At 36.6% G+C, this 20,480-nt stretch overlaps 1 protein-coding gene across 4 annotated transcripts; it reads left to right on the plus strand.

Annotated features, from left to right (window-relative positions):
• Window positions 1–3,068: 3,068 nt before the first annotated feature.
• zfyve27 (zinc finger, FYVE domain containing 27) lies at window positions 3,069–19,393 on the plus strand. 4 transcript variants are annotated; one of them, XM_007229522.4, is made up of 14 exons: window positions 3,069–3,264; window positions 4,348–4,593; window positions 5,068–5,138; window positions 5,300–5,486; window positions 5,609–5,704; window positions 5,948–6,060; window positions 6,453–6,577; window positions 7,689–7,760; window positions 7,882–7,902; window positions 9,464–9,475; window positions 13,648–13,792; window positions 14,635–14,681; window positions 14,795–14,876; window positions 15,183–19,393. In XM_007229522.4, the coding sequence occupies exons 2-14, from the start codon at window positions 4,385–4,387 to the stop codon at window positions 15,248–15,250; spliced, it is 1,248 nt and encodes a 415-aa protein (XP_007229584.1). In that variant the 5' UTR covers window positions 3,069–3,264; window positions 4,348–4,384; the 3' UTR covers window positions 15,251–19,393. The 4 variants fall into 4 exon arrangements, with proteins under 4 accessions (XP_007229584.1, XP_049325788.1, XP_007229583.1 ...); XM_049469831.1 differs by lacking the exon at window positions 9,464–9,475; XM_007229521.4 differs by lacking the exons at window positions 7,882–7,902; window positions 9,464–9,475 and adding an exon at window positions 10,779–10,823.
• The last annotated feature ends 1,087 nt before the right edge of the window (window positions 19,394–20,480 follow it).

Genomic DNA, 20,480 nt, shown 5'->3' on the forward strand with positions numbered 1-20,480 from the left:
CTGTTTTTGTAAATGCTCGGCTACATTGAAAATGAGGGTTGCCCTCAATGTACCCCAGAGTCAAGATAAAGGTTGATTGACTGATTGATGGAAGAAGACAGCTGCAAGCAGTGAACGCTGCACAGACCACGCTCTTAGTGTAAACAGCATGGATCAAAAACAACGATTGTTTATAGCTGTGGTATTTAGTGTTATATGCCTAATATATCAGATTTAACTGCACCTTATTAGCAGTTTAGCTCAAATTAAACATACCCTATACTGAGTATATAAAATCTGTTTCACCACTTTGCTGTATTGTCAAGCATGATAGTCACATGCCAGTCACTGATGAATTCAATCAAATCCTTACGGCAATGCTGCACAATGTAGTAGAAAGCCTTTTTGGACAGTAAAAGAAAGAAAAACCCTTTTAAAACCCTTCATTAAGCTGGTGTCCCAATACTTTTGCCCATTTAACAAAGAAGCAATGCAGCAAATTCAACAGTGCACCTTCTGCAATGCACAATCACTCATAGAAATACATTAAAATCATATCATTACTAAATATTTGATTAACACCAATGATTGGGCTTGTTTTTGGGCCCATTTGCATATTGCATTTACATATGTCTCAATAAGACTGCATATAAATCATATAGTGTAATTAACCTATAGTATTTCAACTATATATAGCCTTCAACTATATTATTTTTTTGAATGATAAACACAGAAGAGCATGACCTAGTATGTCTTGCTAGTATGTCTGGTTTACCTGTTACTCCAATAAAAGCAAGATAAACTCTTTTTAAAACCCTTAATTAAGCTGGTGTCCCAATACTTTTGCCCATTAAACAAAGAAGCCATGCAGCAAATTCAACAGTGCATCTTCTGCAATGCACAAATAGCTATAGAAACACATTGAAATCATATCAAAACTAAATGGTGTGTAATACATCAATATAATATATGAGTTTAAAAATTTTTAATCCCTGTTTTTGTAAATGCTCGGCTACATTGAAAATGAGGGTTGCCCTCAATGTACCCCAGAGTCAAGATAAAGGTTGATTGACTGATTGATGGAAGAAGACAGTGTGTGTGGTGCTTTTCCTGGCGGGGGTGCTGAATTCTAGTCTACTGAAAGCCGGAAATGTTATAAATCTTCACTTCAGAAGCTTGGCTGTATTTGTCCCTCCATCTTTTCCAAACTAGACTAATATGTTGTTTATTTTCGTGGACTAAAACTAGACTAAAACTAATAATAACCAAAAGACTTAAAGTTGACTAAAACTATTATAAATTTTCAAAAGACTAAGAAGAAAACTAAATCAAAATCACCTGTCAAAATTAACACTGGTCCAACCCCACCCCTTAGCTTTGTGCTGTAGAATAATAGGGTAGTAGTAGAAGCGGTGGAGCTCCATCCAGCATCTAGTACCTTTGGAATGGGTAGAAGCAGAGTTGATGATCCAGAACTAATCATCCTTCATCAGTACCTGACCTCACTAATGCTCCAGCGCTGACCTGAACACATTAAATCCTCACAGCAGTGTTATTACAGCACATACAGCAGCTCTAAAGCCTTCCCAGAAAGTTAAAAGCTGTTTCTAAAGCTAAGATAGGACAAGCCTGATACCCCTGATATGATGAGAAATGCTGATGTCTTTAGGTGTTAGGATGTGCAGGGTACGCTGTAGTCCGGTGTGTAAGGCCGGGGGGAATTAAACAGGGTGATCTCATTATTCCCTGGAGGCTCAAGGTTAGCTAGCGGCGAGTTCAGACTGTTAACTCCTGTTATCTCCTTTCTGGAACAACAGGGAGCTTTAATTCAGATCAGCTTGCACGTCAGACGTTAGGTCATAGTCCAGCGTGTTTATGACAACATCAAGTTTATGATGGTTATAATCCCAACTAACATTTTAACAAGTTAACTAACAAGTTTGTAGAAAATGTTTTGTTTGTAGAACATTCTTACAACGATAGATTTGAATGTTTTATGTGTTTTTTGTGATAATTCTGTTCTTCTCTGGTGCATTTTGGCATCTAATTTTAATTTTATTGACATTGGAACACAAATCAACAGCTAACAACTACCTAGATACCTAGTTAACACATTAGTGCCCATTCCACCAGTAGAGAAATTACACATAAAAGCAGCTTACTCTTCCCTAATTGGCTGAATCTTATTTTTACAGTCTCAGTCTCACTTAAAATTGTTACGTTATTTTTAATAATTAAAAAAAGGAACTCAAAATGAGCACAAAAAAGCACAAACTCAAAATATTTTGTGCTTGATTCAAGTCTTACTTTACTTTAATTTGAGACTTTGCAATGGTTTTTATATAAAAATCTTACCAAGAAAAATGTGGCTTAACCCTTTGGCATTTTTTGGCCTAATATGTCTTAATTTACACTTTGTCTAGTTTTTGCCAATTAATTTTTTGCAGTACATTTGCATAGATTTGAGCTTTGCTTAAAAGTTTTCGTGAGACAGCATACGGCATGGTGGCTTAGTGGTTAGCATTTTTGCCTCCCAGCACTTTGTGTGTGTGTGTGTTTAAAGGTGTGTATAACTGTGCGCCCAGATATGGTTTGGCACTCTGTTTTGGGTTAATGCTGTAGTGCTGGATGCAGTTCTCCAGGTGGACGGTTGTTTCCGGTTAAGAGTACGCTGTCCGCAATTGGCTGCCTCTTCTCACCAGAGTGTGGGGATGAGGGCTGAGTATAAACAGTTGTGTGAAAAAACATATAAATTGTAAAATGTCCTTGGGTTTCTAAAAAAAAAAAAAGGCGTTGTATAGGTTTAACTTCAGATATGGGCAGTTTACTAAAATTTGACATAAGTTAGTAAGTTAGTTGAGGTTAAGAGGTGTGTTTATTGTTTGTGAGCTATTTTATTAGTTTATTATTGTGTTATGAAAAACATTTATGCAAAAATTGTGAAGATACATTGTGTATTTGTAAATGTTGAGATGTAATGTTTTTTGTACTCCTCTGAATAAGCAAATGTTGCACTGTTCATATCGACTGTATCGGTGTTCGACTGTAAGCCCTGATCGCGCTGTGATCCCGCGCTCGGTGATCTGCTGGCCGGCCTGTCTGTTACGGAAGAGGCTGGCAGCAGCAGCTGTGGTGTTTAGATTCGGTTTAATCTGAATTCGGTTTAAATTAACCGGATTAATTTAGTGTTTAAAGACGCAGAGCCGCGGTGCTGCAGTGTGGAGGAGGCGGGGAGAGTTAGGAGCTCAGAAAACCCGAGTTTAACCGATTTAACATCTGATTACGGTGAGAAATCAGTGAACAGGGCACTCCTACTGTTTACTTTCTTTAATTATTAATATTAATAATATTTTACACTTTATAAAGATATTTATATATATTACTGACTGTCTGGATCGTTATTTATAATTTTATTATTATAAGTGTTTAGTGTATGGTCAGAAATGCCTGATATGTTGATGTTATTTTTTTACTTGGCATTATTTATAGTTATAGATTATGTGATTAATGGATATTTAAGATGTCCTGACTTATCATCTGTCTTATTATTCTAAATAAGCATTTATAACTACTATAAATGTTTATTCTAAGGTGAGAAATGTGAGATAAGGTCTCTGTGTGCGTTTAATCTTTTAAATTATTAATATAATACACATTATAAAGTTATTTTTAGATATTTCTAATTCTCTTTGTCATTAATTAGGGTTTTATTATTATACCGGTTTATGTTAAGGTGGGAAATATGTGGTTATTTATAGTTATAGATTATGTGTTGTATGGATGTTTGAGATTTTCTGTTTTATTATGTATCACCTCTTATTAATAATGTTTAGTGTAAGGTAAAAAATATATGTCGATTCTGCTATTGTTTATTTATCTGCTATCTTTATTTATGATATAAAAAATATATATTCTTTGTAGTTAGTAATATATTTATAATTTAAGTGATGATCTGCATTAAATATCTAGATTGTTTTAAGAAGGTTTAGTGTGCAAAAAAATCATGGTACAAATATCTGATGTTTTATATATGATATTTTAAATTAAATTACTAAAAAGATACAGTGTGTGAAATGTGCGTACATTTTTATTTTATATTTATATAAAAAACCTTGTATCTCCAGGAGGAGAATACCTTCTCAAACTTTAATTAGAAGTCTATGTGAAAAGATTTTATTTCAGGTAATTTATATGTACATTATTAAAACATATTGACAAATTAAAGCAAGTTCTGTGGTGTTTCTCCTTATTAAACTAAATGTATGTAGTGCATTAAGAAAGGAATAGCTCTTAAAAAGATGCATGTACAAAAATACATATTTTAAATGATCATATTGGAATAAATTAGTAATTGTTTGTTTGTTGCAGTTCTGCAGGGGAAGCTGAGAGTGATCTGTAGCTGAGAATGCTGGACGTTGTCTCGGGCGGGGGGGATCGGGGGGACGCGTCTCAGTCTCCGGTTAAAGACGCCTCGTCTCTGGACTCCAGCTCTGAGTCAGGGAGCTCTAAAGCTCTGAACTTTGACCTTCTCAACATGGTGGTTTCCTACAAACGCATGGCCATTTTTCTGGAGCCGGTGACTGACGCGCTGGAGGTGCTGCGGTACCTGCTCGGGTCAGTGCAGAAAACAAATTCTCCGCTATACTGTCAGAAAATTAATATTTAACTGTGCAATTAGAATCTGAGCTTTTAGTGTACATAGAAATGGGAAGTATAATAGGAATTGGAATTATAACACTAAAAAAAAGTAATTTTTAACAGTAAAACTGAAATTGTATTTTTTTATAATAAAATATTAAGTTATTAAACAGAATGTTTGGGATATATAGTATAAATCCAAATGTAAAAAGTTTGGATTTGTGCATAACCTTTAAGCAATTTTATATAAAAAAAAACTATTATTCATATTAAGATAAAGAGGAAAATGTTAAGAGAATTGAGGAAATAAAATACATTTTAATAATAATTTATAAATAAATTTTTTAAACACTAAACATAAGAGCCACATATTCTTATTCTTATTAACTATAATAATATATAGATATAGATACAGTTTGTGATACTGAGCTTTTGTCTGTGTGTCTGTAGATGGAGATTACCACTGTGTTCTCTGCTCTGCTGCATCCTGCTGAACATCCTCTTCATCACCTTGAGTCAAGGTAAAACACACACACACACACACACACAGACACACACACACACGGGCAGAGAAATAGACACAGAAACACAAAAAAATGTCTTGAGTAATGTGTAGCAGTTGTATTTATAACGTATTATTATAGTATAATCTCTCTCTCTCTCTCTGTCTCTGTGTGTTCAGTGGCGTGGTTCTCTGTGCTACTGTTGGTGGTGTCTGTGCCGGCTGTGTTGGGGTACGTTGGTGAGCGCTGTCATGGCGATGCGAGTGAGACGGCGCTGCAGAAGAAGAAGCATTACGCCGTTCAGCGCCGAGAACTGCAGACCGTCAACATCAGCCGACAGGAGGCCATGCTGGAGGTCAAGAGCCTGTGAGTAGAACCTTTACCAGAACACGGATACACTGAGAACAACTGTGTGTGTTTAATTGTTTGATTTGTTTTGTGTGTGTGTTTAATTGTTTGATTTGTGTGTGTGTGTGTGTGTGTTGCAGGCTAAAGCAGCTGGACGATCTGTTGACTCAGGCGTGTGGGTATGCAGAATCTGTCTATAAGGTCTTATACTGGGAGAGTCATGCAACTTCTTCTGTGTAAGTAACACACACACACACACACACACACACACACACACACACACTTATTCTACTCTGGACAGTAGAGGCAGTTACTTCAACAAAAGCAGGATAAACTCTTTTTAATACCCATGATTTCATTAAAAACTATTTACAGCAAGCAGATGCCCCATTACTTATGTCCATATAGTGTATTTATTATTGTGTGGGTGTGTGTGTGTGTGTGTGTGTGTCTGTGTCTGTGTGTGTGTATATATACAGGTTTTACGGGTTTCTGCTGATGATGGTGTGTTTGCTGTACTCAGCTCCTGTGGGCTGGAGTCTGTCTCTGGTGAACAGCGCCCTCTTCCTGTGGAACCGTGACTTCTGCAGGGGTCAGTCCTGATTCACTCATAAAAAATGATTATAAAGCATTAAATTTGAGAGTGGGTGTGTCTATAGGATAAGTCCCACCCATTTCCTGCATATACAGGGAATGCAAATGCCCCATATTTGTGCAAAACTGAATTATATGAAACCCTCAGATAAAAAATTAATGAATAATCAGTATTTGCTGAGGACGTTTAAAAGAAAGATAGTAAATGAGAAGGACTTTCATTGAGCGAGAGTGAGGGACGTCCCAGCAGTAGTTTTACACTGTAATTCACTCCTTATTGATCCTTTACAGATTGACAGACTGTGGACTGTTCTCCCTCTTTCTCTCTCTCTCTCTCTCTCTCTCTCTCTCTCTCTCTCTATTTATTTATTTATTTATTTATCTCTGCAGTTCTGCTGCAGATGAAGAGCTTCTTCCACTCGTCTTCATCACAGCCTGCAGAGGGAGACACTGAGAGGAGCGATACAGAACCGGGAAACTTACTGGACCGGACCCCCACACCCACCAGCCTGGAGGTGAGAGAGAGAATAAAAAAAAGAATAAAAAAGTCAGAAAGGGGACAAAAGAGAGCAAAAAAAACAAACAAAGTGGAGACAAAGGAAAGACAGAAGAGAAAGAAGCACAGAGGGGGGAAGAGTGAGAGAGAAAAAGAGAGAGGGGACAAATTGTAGAGTTGACAAGGAAAAGGAGGTTTGGAAAAAAGGGAACAAAGTAGGGCAAAGGGGACAAGAAAAGAGGGCGAGAATGACGGACAGAGAGGACAAAGAAAAGACAGAAAGGAGGGGCACAGAAAGGGGGGAAGAGAGTGAGAGAAAGAGCAAGGGTGAGGGGACAAAGCAAAGGGAATGAAGGAAAAAGAGAGTAGTAAAAGAAAGGGGACAAGTTAAGTAAGAAGTGACAACAGAAAAGAAATGGAAAGACAGAGGGAAAAATAGAGAGAATACAGGAGAACAAAGGTTAAAAAGAAAGAGAAGAAAGTAGATGAAGAAAAAAGGTAAGAAGAGAAGGCAAAGTAAGAGAAAGGGGACAAGAAAACAGAGGGAGAGAATGATGGAGAGAGTGGACAAAGAAAGGACAGAAGAGAAGGGGGCACAGAGAGGAGGAAAAGAGGTAGAAAGAGAAAGAGTGAGGGGACAAAGCAAATGGAAGTGTAAGGTAAAAAAAGAGAAGTAGAAGAAAGGGTACAAGGAAACCGAGAGGTGGCAACAGAAAAAGAAATGGTAAGACAAAGGAGAAAAAGAAAATAAACAGTAGACAGAATGGAGACACATGACAGAGAATGAGGACAATGAAAGAAGAAAAGACAAGAGAGAGGAAGAGAAAGGGCAAAAGAGAGAGAACAAAAGTAAGAAAGAAAGACAAAGGGGGAGAAAAAGAGACAGGACAAAGGAACAGGAAAGAGAAATGGAAAGACAAAGGCTAAAGAGAAAACAAAGAATATAGAGAATAAAACAATTAAAGAAAACAAAATATGGGGATAAAATAGAGTAAAAGAAAAATGAGAGGAATAAAAAGCGGAAAGAGTAAATGGAGAGAGAAAGTGAGAAACAAAAGAAAAGAAAGGAGAGATAGAAAGAAAGAAAGAAAGAAAGAGGGTGATGGATGGTGAGTTCTGTCTCTCTACAGGATCTCTCACCTGGAAGTGTTGAAGAGGCTGAGGAGGCGGAGCCTGATGACGAGTTTAAAGACGCCATAGAGGTATAGTCACACCTGAACCCCCTCTCTTTCTCTCTCTTTCTCTCTCTCTCTCTCTCTCTTTCTCTCATCCATTGTTCTGTATTTGACTTGTTCTCCTGTCTCTGCTGTCTGCCTGCGTAAGGAAAACCAGCTGGCTCTGCAGGTGAGTAGCTTCCTCTAAAGGATTGGAGGAGAACATCATCCCCAATTATAACCCTCCCAGTCGACTAGATATTTTAATAATTTATACAATAGCATTTAAATAGATTAAATAATTGAGAAGCTGAGTTTCTTAAAAGCATCAGAAAATGTAGCTTAAAATGAAGATGCTTTAGGGAAACTCGGCTCTGATCTGTAGCAACTTTAGTCACTAATGAAAGGAACTAACTTCTGTCCTGAGTAGGTCCTAGCTTAGTATGAGGTGTGTGTGTGGTTATTGTGTGTATGTGTGTGTGGGGGGGGGATAAAGGCCCAATACCATTTCACCCCTTGACCCTTTCATTTACCCCTACCCCTACTTTTCGAGCGTAACTCTTCCCTTTAAAACAGAGTTATAAGGGGAAGGGGTTAAATCCTTCCACTAAGAACTGGGACGATCCTTAAATCACCCAATACGTCATCAGGAGCGCTTCAGTAAAGTTCAGCAACCTAGCTGCTGCTGCTGCTGCTGGTTAACTAGTTAACTATAGCACATATTTTATTGTATGTCTTCAGAAAAGATGGGAGATGGTGCAGAAGTTAATTATTATTAGCTGAAATTAGCTAATAATTCGGCTAATAACTATTTTATTTTATTTGTCCATTCTGCCTTAAATGCTGCAGCCGCTGCCGTTTGTTGCACCATTTAAGGTGGAACAGGAAAGTTAGGTAGCACATTGAAACACATTGAAACTCCACATTAAACTATGGTAATATAGAGCTTATTAGGGCTGCAGCTATCGATTATTTTATTAATCGAGTACTCTACTGAAAAATCGATTTGATTAATCGAGTAATCGTTTCACCCCTAGTGCTAATTGTCACTTTTAACAAGGAAAATTCTTACATTTGTGGGTTTTTTTGGTTGCTTGTTTCGCCATCTTACCAGTGATTCTCAGACGCCACGGTTTAAAGTGTGTATCTGAAAAACAAGCCCTACCCCTTCCCTCGACCCCTCTAGACACTCCTACCCCTCGGCCTCCATGTGCAAAACAGAGGGGTAGGGGTAAGAGATAGGGCCAAGGGGTAAAATGGGTTTGGGCCTAAGAAACATCCTATTTAGTTCTGATCATTGACTATAGAAAACATGATCACAATGGTTCCATTGCCTTCCGATTTATAGAAAAAGAGACAGAAAATGTCTGCCAAAGTGTCAAATCTATACAGTGGACATCAGTGTCTCAGACTGCCTTCATTGAGTTTACAGTGCAGCCTAAAAAAACAGACAGTTTTCCAATCTGTCAATTTTGTTCTGTAAGAATAATGTACCAGCAGTAAAAGTGCAGATCATGTAATTTATTATCAAACCATTTTAGTAAATTTCAGTCAAATTACAGCACGATGCAATCAATACAGTATATCACTATATGTCAATATATCAATATTTTCCCACCTCTACTACTATAAAACTAATACTAGTAACCCAGTTTTAATAGTAGTAACAGATTAGAGATTAGAGAATTAGTGTGTGTGTGTTTAAAAAAATGCAGCTTATCTTCTTGTTTTACTTCTAAAATGAATCCCAGCTGGCTTTTGTGGTGAGTAACTGATAAGCTGGTTCAGTATGTCCTGATGATCTGTGTGTGTGTGTGTGTTCACCTGCACGTAAGTAGTATATATACCTGTTCTGAGCATGTGCACCCTGTTGCATCGCAGGTAATGATATCTTGTTGAGTGAAATAATCTAAAACCTAGTCTAAATATCTGAAATTTCTGATTATTCTATTGATCTAAATCTAAAAAAAGAGCTAGACTCAGATATTTAGACTAGATTTAAGAACGTTTCTCTTGCAAAAATGTGTTTTGGGTGTGGGAATGGATTTCTGAAGATGTTGTCTGATTCATGGAGACACTGTTTTGTTTTGTTTTTTGATTTTTGAGCATGTCTTGTTTTGTGTGAACACATTTTTTATATATATTTTTATAAATATTTTTTTAAATAATTTCTTATCTTTTTCCAGATAGTATGTGTATTTTATTAATTTTAATATTTAAATTAATATTTCTGTTTATATTTGTCTAGTTGTTTATCTATTTAACTTTAATTTATTTGTGATTATTTCATTATTGATTTTTTTATTGGATTTCCCTTTTGAGTGGATTATATGATTGACTGGTCCATGCTCCACCCCCCTAATGAATTTCATAGCAACTGTTGCTAGGTTAGACAAGCTTTATGGATTTTCACCCAAATCCCATTCACATAGGTTTTTATATATTCTCAACAATAAACAGAATGAACGAACGTGATCCAACAGGTCAGTTTCTTCTGTTGAGAAGCATTTGTTGGACATGTCCAGGTTGCTGCGCTGTTAAAGTAGCAATCTGCAAAAGTCAGAGCTCATCTTACTCTTAAAGGGAATGATGGGCAAGAGACATGCTGATTGGTTTATTTCACATTACGCCCAAAATTACCCCCACCTGTGATTAATTAAATGAATTAGTACATGACTTTTGCGCATTTCGAGCTAAGCAAGGTGTACTTTTCCCGTCGTTATGATAGCAAAGACATTTAGGATATATATATATATATATATATATATATATATATATATATATATATATATATATATTAGACATTTTGCCCAAATCATGCAGCGCTAATGCTAGCGTTAGCATTTTAGCATATTCATTGTTGTTCCCAATCTGCTTAATTTCGAATAGCTACGGTATGTAAGCTGCATTTTATAGAGTTTGAATGGGACTTTTTCTAACTTTCTATAAAGCTTGTCTGATCTGTTTGTAAAGAGTGACAGTAGTTATGAAGCAGCTTATGTTGTTGTGGGCGGAGCAAGGACCTGTCAGTTCAGTGTGTAACCCCGCCCCTCACTTTGAATATAGGTGTTTCCTGCAGTAATCGGACTGTGGAGACGCATAGTTCGTAAGGTGCCCCTCCCACTCCGTCAGTCATCTGTTCCGGGTGTTCTAACCACGCCTCTTCCAGGCCTTTCCCTCACTTTATTGGCTAAAACTCACAGTGATGTCACAATGGTGGTGGTTGATAACCCAGGAAAACGGGCTGTAATTGGTCCCCATGTTTCACATCTTTTCATGGTGTTGAGTTAATTGTGAGAATTACGATGTTTAAAGGGTTTGTGTGAAGAAAACTGAGAAAATCGTAACACAAGGTGGCGCCATATTTTGTGGGCTGGTCTGATGTTTATGCTGTTTTAAAGACAATATTCTAATAATCTTTATATATGCAGTGAAGGTGATATATGATATAATGATATTTTACAGTTATTTTAAGATTTGCTATTATATATATTGTCAGAAAAGCTGGCCAACTGTCTGTTTTACTACAAAAACTGTATTAGCTCTATTTAATTGGCTGTAAGGCAGAAAATTGTGAATATAAGTAACAAAGCAGCAACTATGTACAGTATGTGGTGATTTAGCTGTAATGTTAGCATCATGCTAATTATTTACTACTTAGCTAGCTGCTTTAGCATTGTTGCTCCAACATAAATTGATTAAAAAGCGAACTCCAGGAACAAAATATGACAATTAACCAAGATTTTTAAACATATTTTTGGAGTCCAAAGGTTGTTTTTGTTAGTATTGTTAATTTTAGACTGTTAGCATCCAGTTAGCATTATAGCATGTTAACCGCATAAAAGTTGCTTTATGTGCATAATGTACAGTATATGTATATGTATGGTGAAAATGTCAGTATCATTAATTAATTTTTATTTTTTTTATTGTCTGTTGTTTCTGATATTATTGCGATAACGGTATTATTGTCTTTTAAAACATTATTTAATATATTATATATTTTATATATTGTATATTTATTATATTATATAACAACATTATAGTACTATAAGTTTACTTTTATATAGTGTTTATAGGAATATAAAACCGTTGTTAAACAAAGAAAATTACTAATTTTAATCCAAATTTAAATGTCCATATACTGTACAATAAGTCGAAATCTTATTATCACTACAGGCCTACATATTGCACATCTCTCCATAAATAAATAAAGGTTTAGACACAATAGATTTAACAGTGAAATTACTGTCTGGGATAATTATTTGTGCAACACAGAGATTAAGGTAAAAATTCCTAAATTTTATTCTGAGTATAATACAGACGACACCCGCTAAATATGGTGCCTTTAATACAAACTCTAACTTTCAACACTGATCTCTCAGTAAGAGAAACCAACACACTGCTTTTACTTAAGCTTTTAATTATGATCTGTTGCATTTTAAAGCAGCATTTTTGCAAAATTACTTCTTAAATAAATTCTAATTTACGTTTACATCCTTCTTTCACTTCAGTGCAGTCGATCTTAAATTGTTTTAAATACTAAAGAGGACCAAAACACAATCAGACACATTTATTATTATGTATTTATTTATTCATGAGGACCTCCACAAGGTTTGAGACAAAAGCGTGATTAGCACCATGCTAATTCTGTTACTTATCAGCTAAGTACATTAGCTTCGTAGCTTCAGCATAAAACTAAAGAAGCAAATTTCAGACACTAAAAATGACCAAATAACAACCAGCCAGGTCATTTCTGGTGTCTAAGACTTGCTTCTTTATATTAGCACTGAAGCTAGACTGAAGTCTTAAATTGACAACAGGGAATGTAACATTAGCTTCCAGTTAGCAGTTAGCATGATGCTAACGTGTAAGTTCTCCAACATTTGCCTCAAAATGTGTGGAGGTGTTCAATCATTTGTTTCTGACACAGTTTGACTCATTGTTATCTATAAATGTGGATGGAATTACTGTACAAGCTGAATTTATGGTGCTAAACTGCAAAAAATCCATTGGCAAAAACTAGATACAATTTATTTAAATTGAGACATAAATGCTTAAATTAAGCAAACAAATCTGCAAATGGGGTAAGCAAAATATTCTTATAAAGTATTCTTAAAATAAGCAATGACAGCCTCAAAATGAGTGAAGTAAGACTCAAATCAAGCAAAAAAATACTTTATTTTCTAGCTTAAATTTCTACACAAGTATCAGAACAACTTGACTGGTGACTTTTTTTGTTTATTTTGAGCTCAAATTACTTAAAATAAGGTGATAATTCTAAGTAGGACTGAATAAGTAATTATTTCTAAAATTTTAAAATCTTACATTTAAAATGCTTAGTAATACTAAAAATTCTTATTAGAGCAAGAAATGAGATTTATTGCTTTGAAGCTAGATCATTTCGCTTGCTAAGATTTGCTAAGATAACAGTCATTGTTTATATATTTAATAGTCAGCCAGACAGTGTAAACTTCTAGATAAGCATGCTTTGACGCGTGATCGGCTGCATTCGTTGGAGTTAAATGGTGTAAATGAGTAATTTTTATTTTTAAAAGTAAGTTTTAAAGTCTTTTGAGACACAGGGATGCAAATATTTGCCGTTTGCTCCTCAAGCTTGTAAGCTGGCTGTGTGTGGGTTTCTCTGTACTAAAGACTAACAGTAAGACGTCTCTAAAAAACACCCGTCTGAGGCCGTGTTTATTATGGTATGGACTGGAAAACTGGAAAACTCTACTGGATGTGGGTTCAGTATGACTGGTTTCTGGAGGTTCTTTATTGCTGGTTTGAGTAGCCACTCTAGTGGCCACAGTGGGAACTGCACTGCATGAGTTAATGTTAGTAAAGTTTCTCTCTCTCTCTCTCTCTCTCTCTCTCTCTATTTTCTATTCTTTTTCCTTTTCATTTGTTTCTTTCTCTCCATTCTTTATCTCTGCAGGATGATGAGGAGACCGTGTCCGTATGCAGTTCTGATTACGACTCCGTATCTGATAACGGCCTGCTGAGCAGGAACGAGCCGATACGCAGCAAAGTGTCCAAACTAACGGAGAAACTCCGCAAGCGTGTGCCCACCAACCCCACCGGTCAGAATTATTCACACACTTACACACACACACACACACACTTGAAAAGACCACATTAAAGATAAAAAAATTGAAAAATGCTATAAAAAAAATAAATAAAAATTTGGAGGGGTAGTTTGGGAGGGGCACTGGGTGACGTATGGGTTTAGGAGGCAGGACTGAGCTGTAAGGAGCAGTAAGGCACAGATGATTGGACGTCACCAGGGGGGTGGTATTATTGACTGATTGACTGATTTGCACGTACCAAAGTACATGAAAAATACTTGCACTATAAAGTGCCCTTAAAATCATTTAATTTTCCCGGAAAATGTCATCGCGTATTATTATTCTGTGCTCCTTATGTATGAATTTGACCAGTCAGGTTGTAGGGAGCAGTAAAACCACTCCGCTGAAGTACAGCCTTTTATCAGCCTGTAGCCTGCTGCTAACCCCGGCTAGCACTGCTGGAGCAGCATTAGCCGCTAACCGTGCTAAACACTAGCTCTTTCGCTATTTAGAGCTGAGTATATCGGACTGTATTCTATGTGTTAAGCTATGTGGAACAAGCTGCTAGCTAATATCACCCTGGCTTACATAAAAACCCTCAGGGTTCATCGGTGTAGCGCTGTCGGTGGCATTTACTACCTCTAACTGCGGCTAGTGCTAGCGGTTAGCCGCTAATGCTAATGCTGCTGCACCCAGCCATAATGGAAATCTGGAAAACTGGAAAACATCATCCTCGCCTATTGCACATTTGAGTTGGTGAGGGAACTGCAGAGGCATTTTTATAGGTTTATAAAAATTGTAAGCAGGCCTTAATAGACATTTTCTCTCTCTCTCTCTCTCTCTCTCTCTCTCTGTAGGTAACTGCTCCAGCTGTGCTGCAGCGTTCTCTGTGCTGAAGAAGAGGGTATGATCTTAGAATCAGAAGTAAAACCTGTGGTACTGATGTTATCGTGTATCTGCTGATTTAACACTGCTGTGATATTTGTGATTGTGTGTGTGTGTGTGTGTGTTCTGCAGAGGCACTGCACTAACTGTGGAGTTAGCTTCTGTTCTCGCTGCTGCTCTTTCAAAGTCTTCAAGTCCAGTATGGGAGCCACAGGTAAGACCAGCCTCACATTAATGCAGTAACTACAGTTACAGTTATATCCAGTGAAAGCATCATGTGACCGTACACATGGCACAGGGAGCAGATAGTAGTTTTCAGGAGCACCAGAAATCAGAACTTTGGACCATTCCAGGGACCAAAAGTAGCTTTCAGACTTTACAAAACATCCCGAAAACATGAAGCAGGAGCAACCGGGTCGGAAAACTATACTAGTGTAAAAAAAACAATGCACAAAACTTTTTAAACGATTCTGTACTTACAATTTTCTCTTTCTCTCTCTTTTCTTTTCTTTTTTTTAAGCTCCAGAGGCTCAGAGAGAGACGGTGTTTGTGTGTGCTATGTGTAACGCCGCTCTCAGCAGCAAGTAGGACCTGCATCCCATAATAATCCACCCCTCCATCACAACTCCACACAGATCTCCTTCGGCAACAGGAGCGGTGGGCGGAGCCGGACTTGCTCTGATGCTGTAAAGAAACTGAGCTGTTTGCTTCCTGCTTCCTCCATCTTGCCTTGTTTTATTCTCTTCCTGCTGTTTTATTGTTAAAGACCCATCAGGAGGCTCTCAGAACCTCGCCTTCCAACACAGACGGATCTGTCAGAACCTGGAGAACCTGAGGGAACCTACGAGAATTTGAGGAAACCTTAGATAACGTTGGAGAACCTGAGAAAACCTGAGGAAACTTTAGAGAACCTGGGAAAACATTTAGGGAACCTGGGAGAACCTGAGGGGACTTGCAAGAACCTGAGGGAACCTTGGAGAACCTTGAGGGAGCTTGTGCCATTTTTAACCACTATAATGTGGCCACTTGTACCATTAGCATGCTCTTTTGTCAATCAATCTAAGGACAGTTTTAGTATGGCTTCAGAACCCTCTTTTAGCAGTACTTTTTTTTGGTCCATATTTGTTGGATGATGTCCACATAAGCAATGGTTTTCAGGTGGTTAGTGATTGGACCTCTTAATCTCTTTTTCTTTTTAATCATTCCTTACCTTTTATTATTGACCACCTACTGCTGTTGTGATGTTCTGGAACCATCAAGTATAGATGTGACATCAGGTTTTCAGAATATCAGCTGCTCGTCTGATGTTCTAGTAACAGTAACGTTTTAAAACCACCAATAGAATCGCAAAAATGATGACAGTGACATCATGTTTTAGCTGCTGTTGTGGAATTATATTCTAGAACCACAAACCTGCATTGTGGAATGATGTTCTAAAAGCAGTAGTTTCTGTTGTGGCATCATATTCTAGAACTAGCTGCTGTTGTGACATCATATTCTAGAACTAGCTGCTGTTGTGACATCACATTTTAGAAACACTAACAGTCTAGAAGTAGCAACTGTTGTTGTGGTGTTATGTTCTAGAATCGCAGTAACTGCTGTTGTGTCATCATGTTCTACAACCACCAACAGAACGTATACCTGTGACATCAGGTTTTCAGAACATCAGATGCTTGTGTAATGTTCTAGATGCAGTTACTGCTGTTGTGGCATCATTTTGTGGAATTTCGAAAGTTACGACAGTGACGTCATGTTTTAGCTGCTGTTCTTGCATCATATTCTACAACCACAAACTGGGGTTGTGGAATTATGTTCTAAAAGCAGTAATTTCTGTTGTGGCATAACATTCTAGAACCAGCTGCTGTTGTGACATCACATTTTAGAACCAGCTGCTGTTGTGACATCACATTTTAGAACTAGCTGCTGTTGTGACATCACATTTTAGAACTAGCTGCTGTTGTGTCATCACATTCTAGAACCACCAGTGGTGGTTGTGGCATAATGTTCTAAAAGCAGTAACTGCTGTTGTGGCATCATACTCTAGAACTAGTTGCTGTTGTGACATCATGTTCTAGAACCACTAGTGACAGTTGTGTCATCATGTTCTAGAACCACAAACTGCTGTTGTGGCATCATGTTCTAGAACCACAACCTGCTGCTTTGGCTTTATGTTCTAGAAGTAAGTGTTTTGTGGCATCATATTCTTGAACCACAAACTGCTGTTGTTGCATCATGTTCTAGAACCACAAATTGCTGTTGTGGCGTCATATTCTAGAAGTAGCAACTTGTTGTGGAAACATATTCTAGAACTAGCTGTTGTTGTGGCATCATGTTCTAGAACCACAAATTGCTGTTGTGGCATCACATTTTAGAAATAGCAACTTGTTGTTGTGGCAACACATTCTAGAACTAGTTGTTGTTATGGCATCATGTTCTAGAACCACCAATGACAGTTGTGGCATCATGTTTTAAAAGCAGTTATTGTTGTTGTGACATCACATTCTAGAGCTAGCTGGTGCTGTGTTCTAGAACCACCAGTTACTACAGTGGCATTGGGCTTTAGTTTAATTGTGTTATTGTGATGTATTTATATCGTCTTCCAGAGACACCATCGCCAACCTTTACTTCAACATTAACTAGAACCATCAGATATGGCCATGACATCACGTTCTAGAACTAGCAGCTGCTGCTGTTGTGACGCTGTGAGTCATGGTGATGTTGTTTGGGGAGATTTCCAAAGATTTGTTCCTTAAATGAGAACATTTTAGCGGTTCCAGAAGGTTCCAGAGCATGTTTGTGTGACGTCACTGATCTAAACTTGATCCTCCAGGTGGTTTGGGATGATCTTCTGCTGTTTTCTTTATTTATTTAATTTAATTAATTGTGTTATTTTCACACATTTGATGAAGATGGTGTTTTTTTAATGAGGTAAATTTTGTCTGGTTAAATTTGAATAGACATTTTTTTGAGCTGCACTTCAGATTCTCTAACATCTAGAACCAAATTCTTGAAGAATTGTCCAGGCAGTTGATTTTACAGATCAAATTTTAAACTGAATGGTTTATTCTATATCAGTTATCATTCTTATTTTTAAAAGCTTTAATGACATTTTTTTATTTGTTTTGTATATTTCTTTTTAATATACAATCTAATGTTTGTGGACAGTCCTGCTTCTAATAAATGCACACACAGCTTGGACAATTCTAGCCCGTTGGTCACGATCATTTCCACCCACAGTGGACAACATCTGCAGAACGTGGTAATGATCGTGGCCGGGAGCTTCTGGCTAGAATTGTCCATGGCCTTTTATAATATATTCCTGGTACACCCATGACAATGTGGATTGAGAAATGGTAAATGCACGCACAACTTCTAAAAAGTAGTAAGATAACACCTCACAACTTATACCATGACTTTAGGCACATCAGTGTTTTTTGCTGTGCTTTTTTGTACTGTACTGATTAAATTGATGGCTGCTGCTGATTGGGTATTGTTAGCTATTGGTTATTGTTTCTTATCAGCCAACCACCAATCAGGATTCACCAAAAGAACACTTTAGAGTCATCACACTCATCATACTGGTCTAATCAAGTCTTTGTGTTGATTGATCTGATCATCATAATCATCATTATATTTCAGTTAATCACTGAACTCAACGGTTTCCTCCTTCTGAAGCTGCTCTTATTTATTCTAATTGTTCTGATCGTTCATATCATGCTGTTTTATATTAATGCACACAGATGGATTATGAAGGGGAAATATGGATTAATTTTATTTTGAATGTTTTTTTTTTTCACATAATTGTTTAATTATTGATTATTTTAATTAAATGATGAATTTTGAGCTGAATGTATGTATGAGTGTATATAATATATTTTAGCTGCCGTGGTTGAGTGTGATCTCTCTGCACTGTAATATATGTACTAGTGCATCTAGTTACTTTTTACAAAAGTTACTTTATTGTAGGAATTCATTTCAAAATATGAAACTCATATATTATATAGATGTATTAAACACAGAGTGATCTATTTACGTGTTTATTTCTTTTATTGTGTATGATTATGGCTTAGTGGTTTACTTATGGCAGTGTGGGCAGTGTGCCAAGTCCTGCTGGAAAATGAAATCTGCATCTCCATAAAAGTTGACACAGTGGATCAAAACCAAACCATCACTGATTGGTGGAAACTTCACACTAGACATCAAGCTCTAGACATTGATTTTCAAATGAAATGTAAAATTTACTGATCAGTGATGGTTTGGAGAGACATGTCATCTGCTGGTGTTGGACCACTGTGTTAATTCAACTTTTATGGAGATGTGGATTTCATTTTCCAGCAGGACTTGGCACACTGCCCACACTGCTAAAAGTACCAATTGGTCTTGGGCTGGTTTTTGGGTTTTCATTAGCTGTAAACCATAATCATCAACAATAATAAAAAAAATTGCTTAAAATATATCACTCTGTGTTTTAATACATCTATATAATATGAGTTTCACATTTTCAACTGAATTACTGAAATAAAGTAACTTTTTTCAATGATATTAAATTGTTTTAGATGCACTAGTGTATATAAACATACACCACTGTATTACTGTTTGATCATCTTCACTGTAAATTTCTGTATCTCTCACAGACTCTGCAGTCCTGCAGCCTGACTGTAGCATTAGCCCGTGTGCTGTTTTAATTAATAATTAATAATCGATTCAGAAAACTCTGTTACTGTAATAATATGTCGGCTGTGTGTGGGAGCTTTATTCACTCAAAATATATAATATTCTGAATACAATGTTCTCATTTCTGAAGCAGAGCATCTTTCCCTCACTTAAATATTTAACCCACCTGGAAGGATTCAGCCCAGCTGCAATTTATAATTCATACTGCATATTAATAATGAATGAACTTCTCATTATCTTCATAATTGTTTAAGGCCTGTATTATGGGAAGCTAATTTTTTGAAATATTTTAAGGTAGACTGTTAGTAAAAGAGGAAAAGCTGGGCAATATGACAATTTTATTATATTATAATTATGATATTATTATTATTGTGTTAATTGATACACATTTCTGATTATTTTGTGGATTTTTATTAGTGATTAAAAAACATGTTGACCAGCTGACCAACCTATTTGATTACAGAGGTTTTTTTTTTTCTTCAATTAGCGTTTTTAAATAATATGCCTCTATTAATATATGATGATAAATATTGTTTCACAAAAAATCTTTAAATATCGTAATACTGCCCTACTAATGTTTTTTTTGCCTTTTTTATTTTTGTTTAAGTGTCAAATTAAGCAATCATATAATCAAAATAAGCTTTGTAATGTCAGAGTACATGTACTTTACAACACTTTATGCGCCGCCCACTTACATTAGCATAATTAAGAGCATTTTAGTATACATTCCCAAGCTGTCCTCTGAGGTAACACTTGATGATCATGATCAATTTAAATCACTGCTGTCCTATGACTTCTGGCACGTCTGTGTAAGTATATTATCAAAGTAACAAGATAATCATAGTTTCTTCTGTCTTCTTCTGTCATCAGTCTTGCACACTGTTTTTGGAAAGATGCAAAAAAAAATCAGCTTTCAGACCTCAAATAATGCAGATAAAACAAGTTCATATTCATAAAGTTTTAGGAAGTTCAGACATCAATGTTTGTTGGAATAACCCTGTTTTTTAGTCACAGTTTTCATGCATCTTGGAGTGTTCTCCTCCACCAATCTTTCACACTGCTTTTGGATAACTTTATGCTAATCACTCCTGGTGCAAAAATTCAAGCAGTTCAGTTTGGTTTCATCCATCTTGCTCTTGATGAT

This window comes from Astyanax mexicanus, chromosome 21, assembly GCF_023375975.1.
Source record: "Astyanax mexicanus isolate ESR-SI-001 chromosome 21, AstMex3_surface, whole genome shotgun sequence".
Taxonomy (NCBI): domain Eukaryota; kingdom Metazoa; phylum Chordata; class Actinopteri; order Characiformes; family Acestrorhamphidae; genus Astyanax; species Astyanax mexicanus.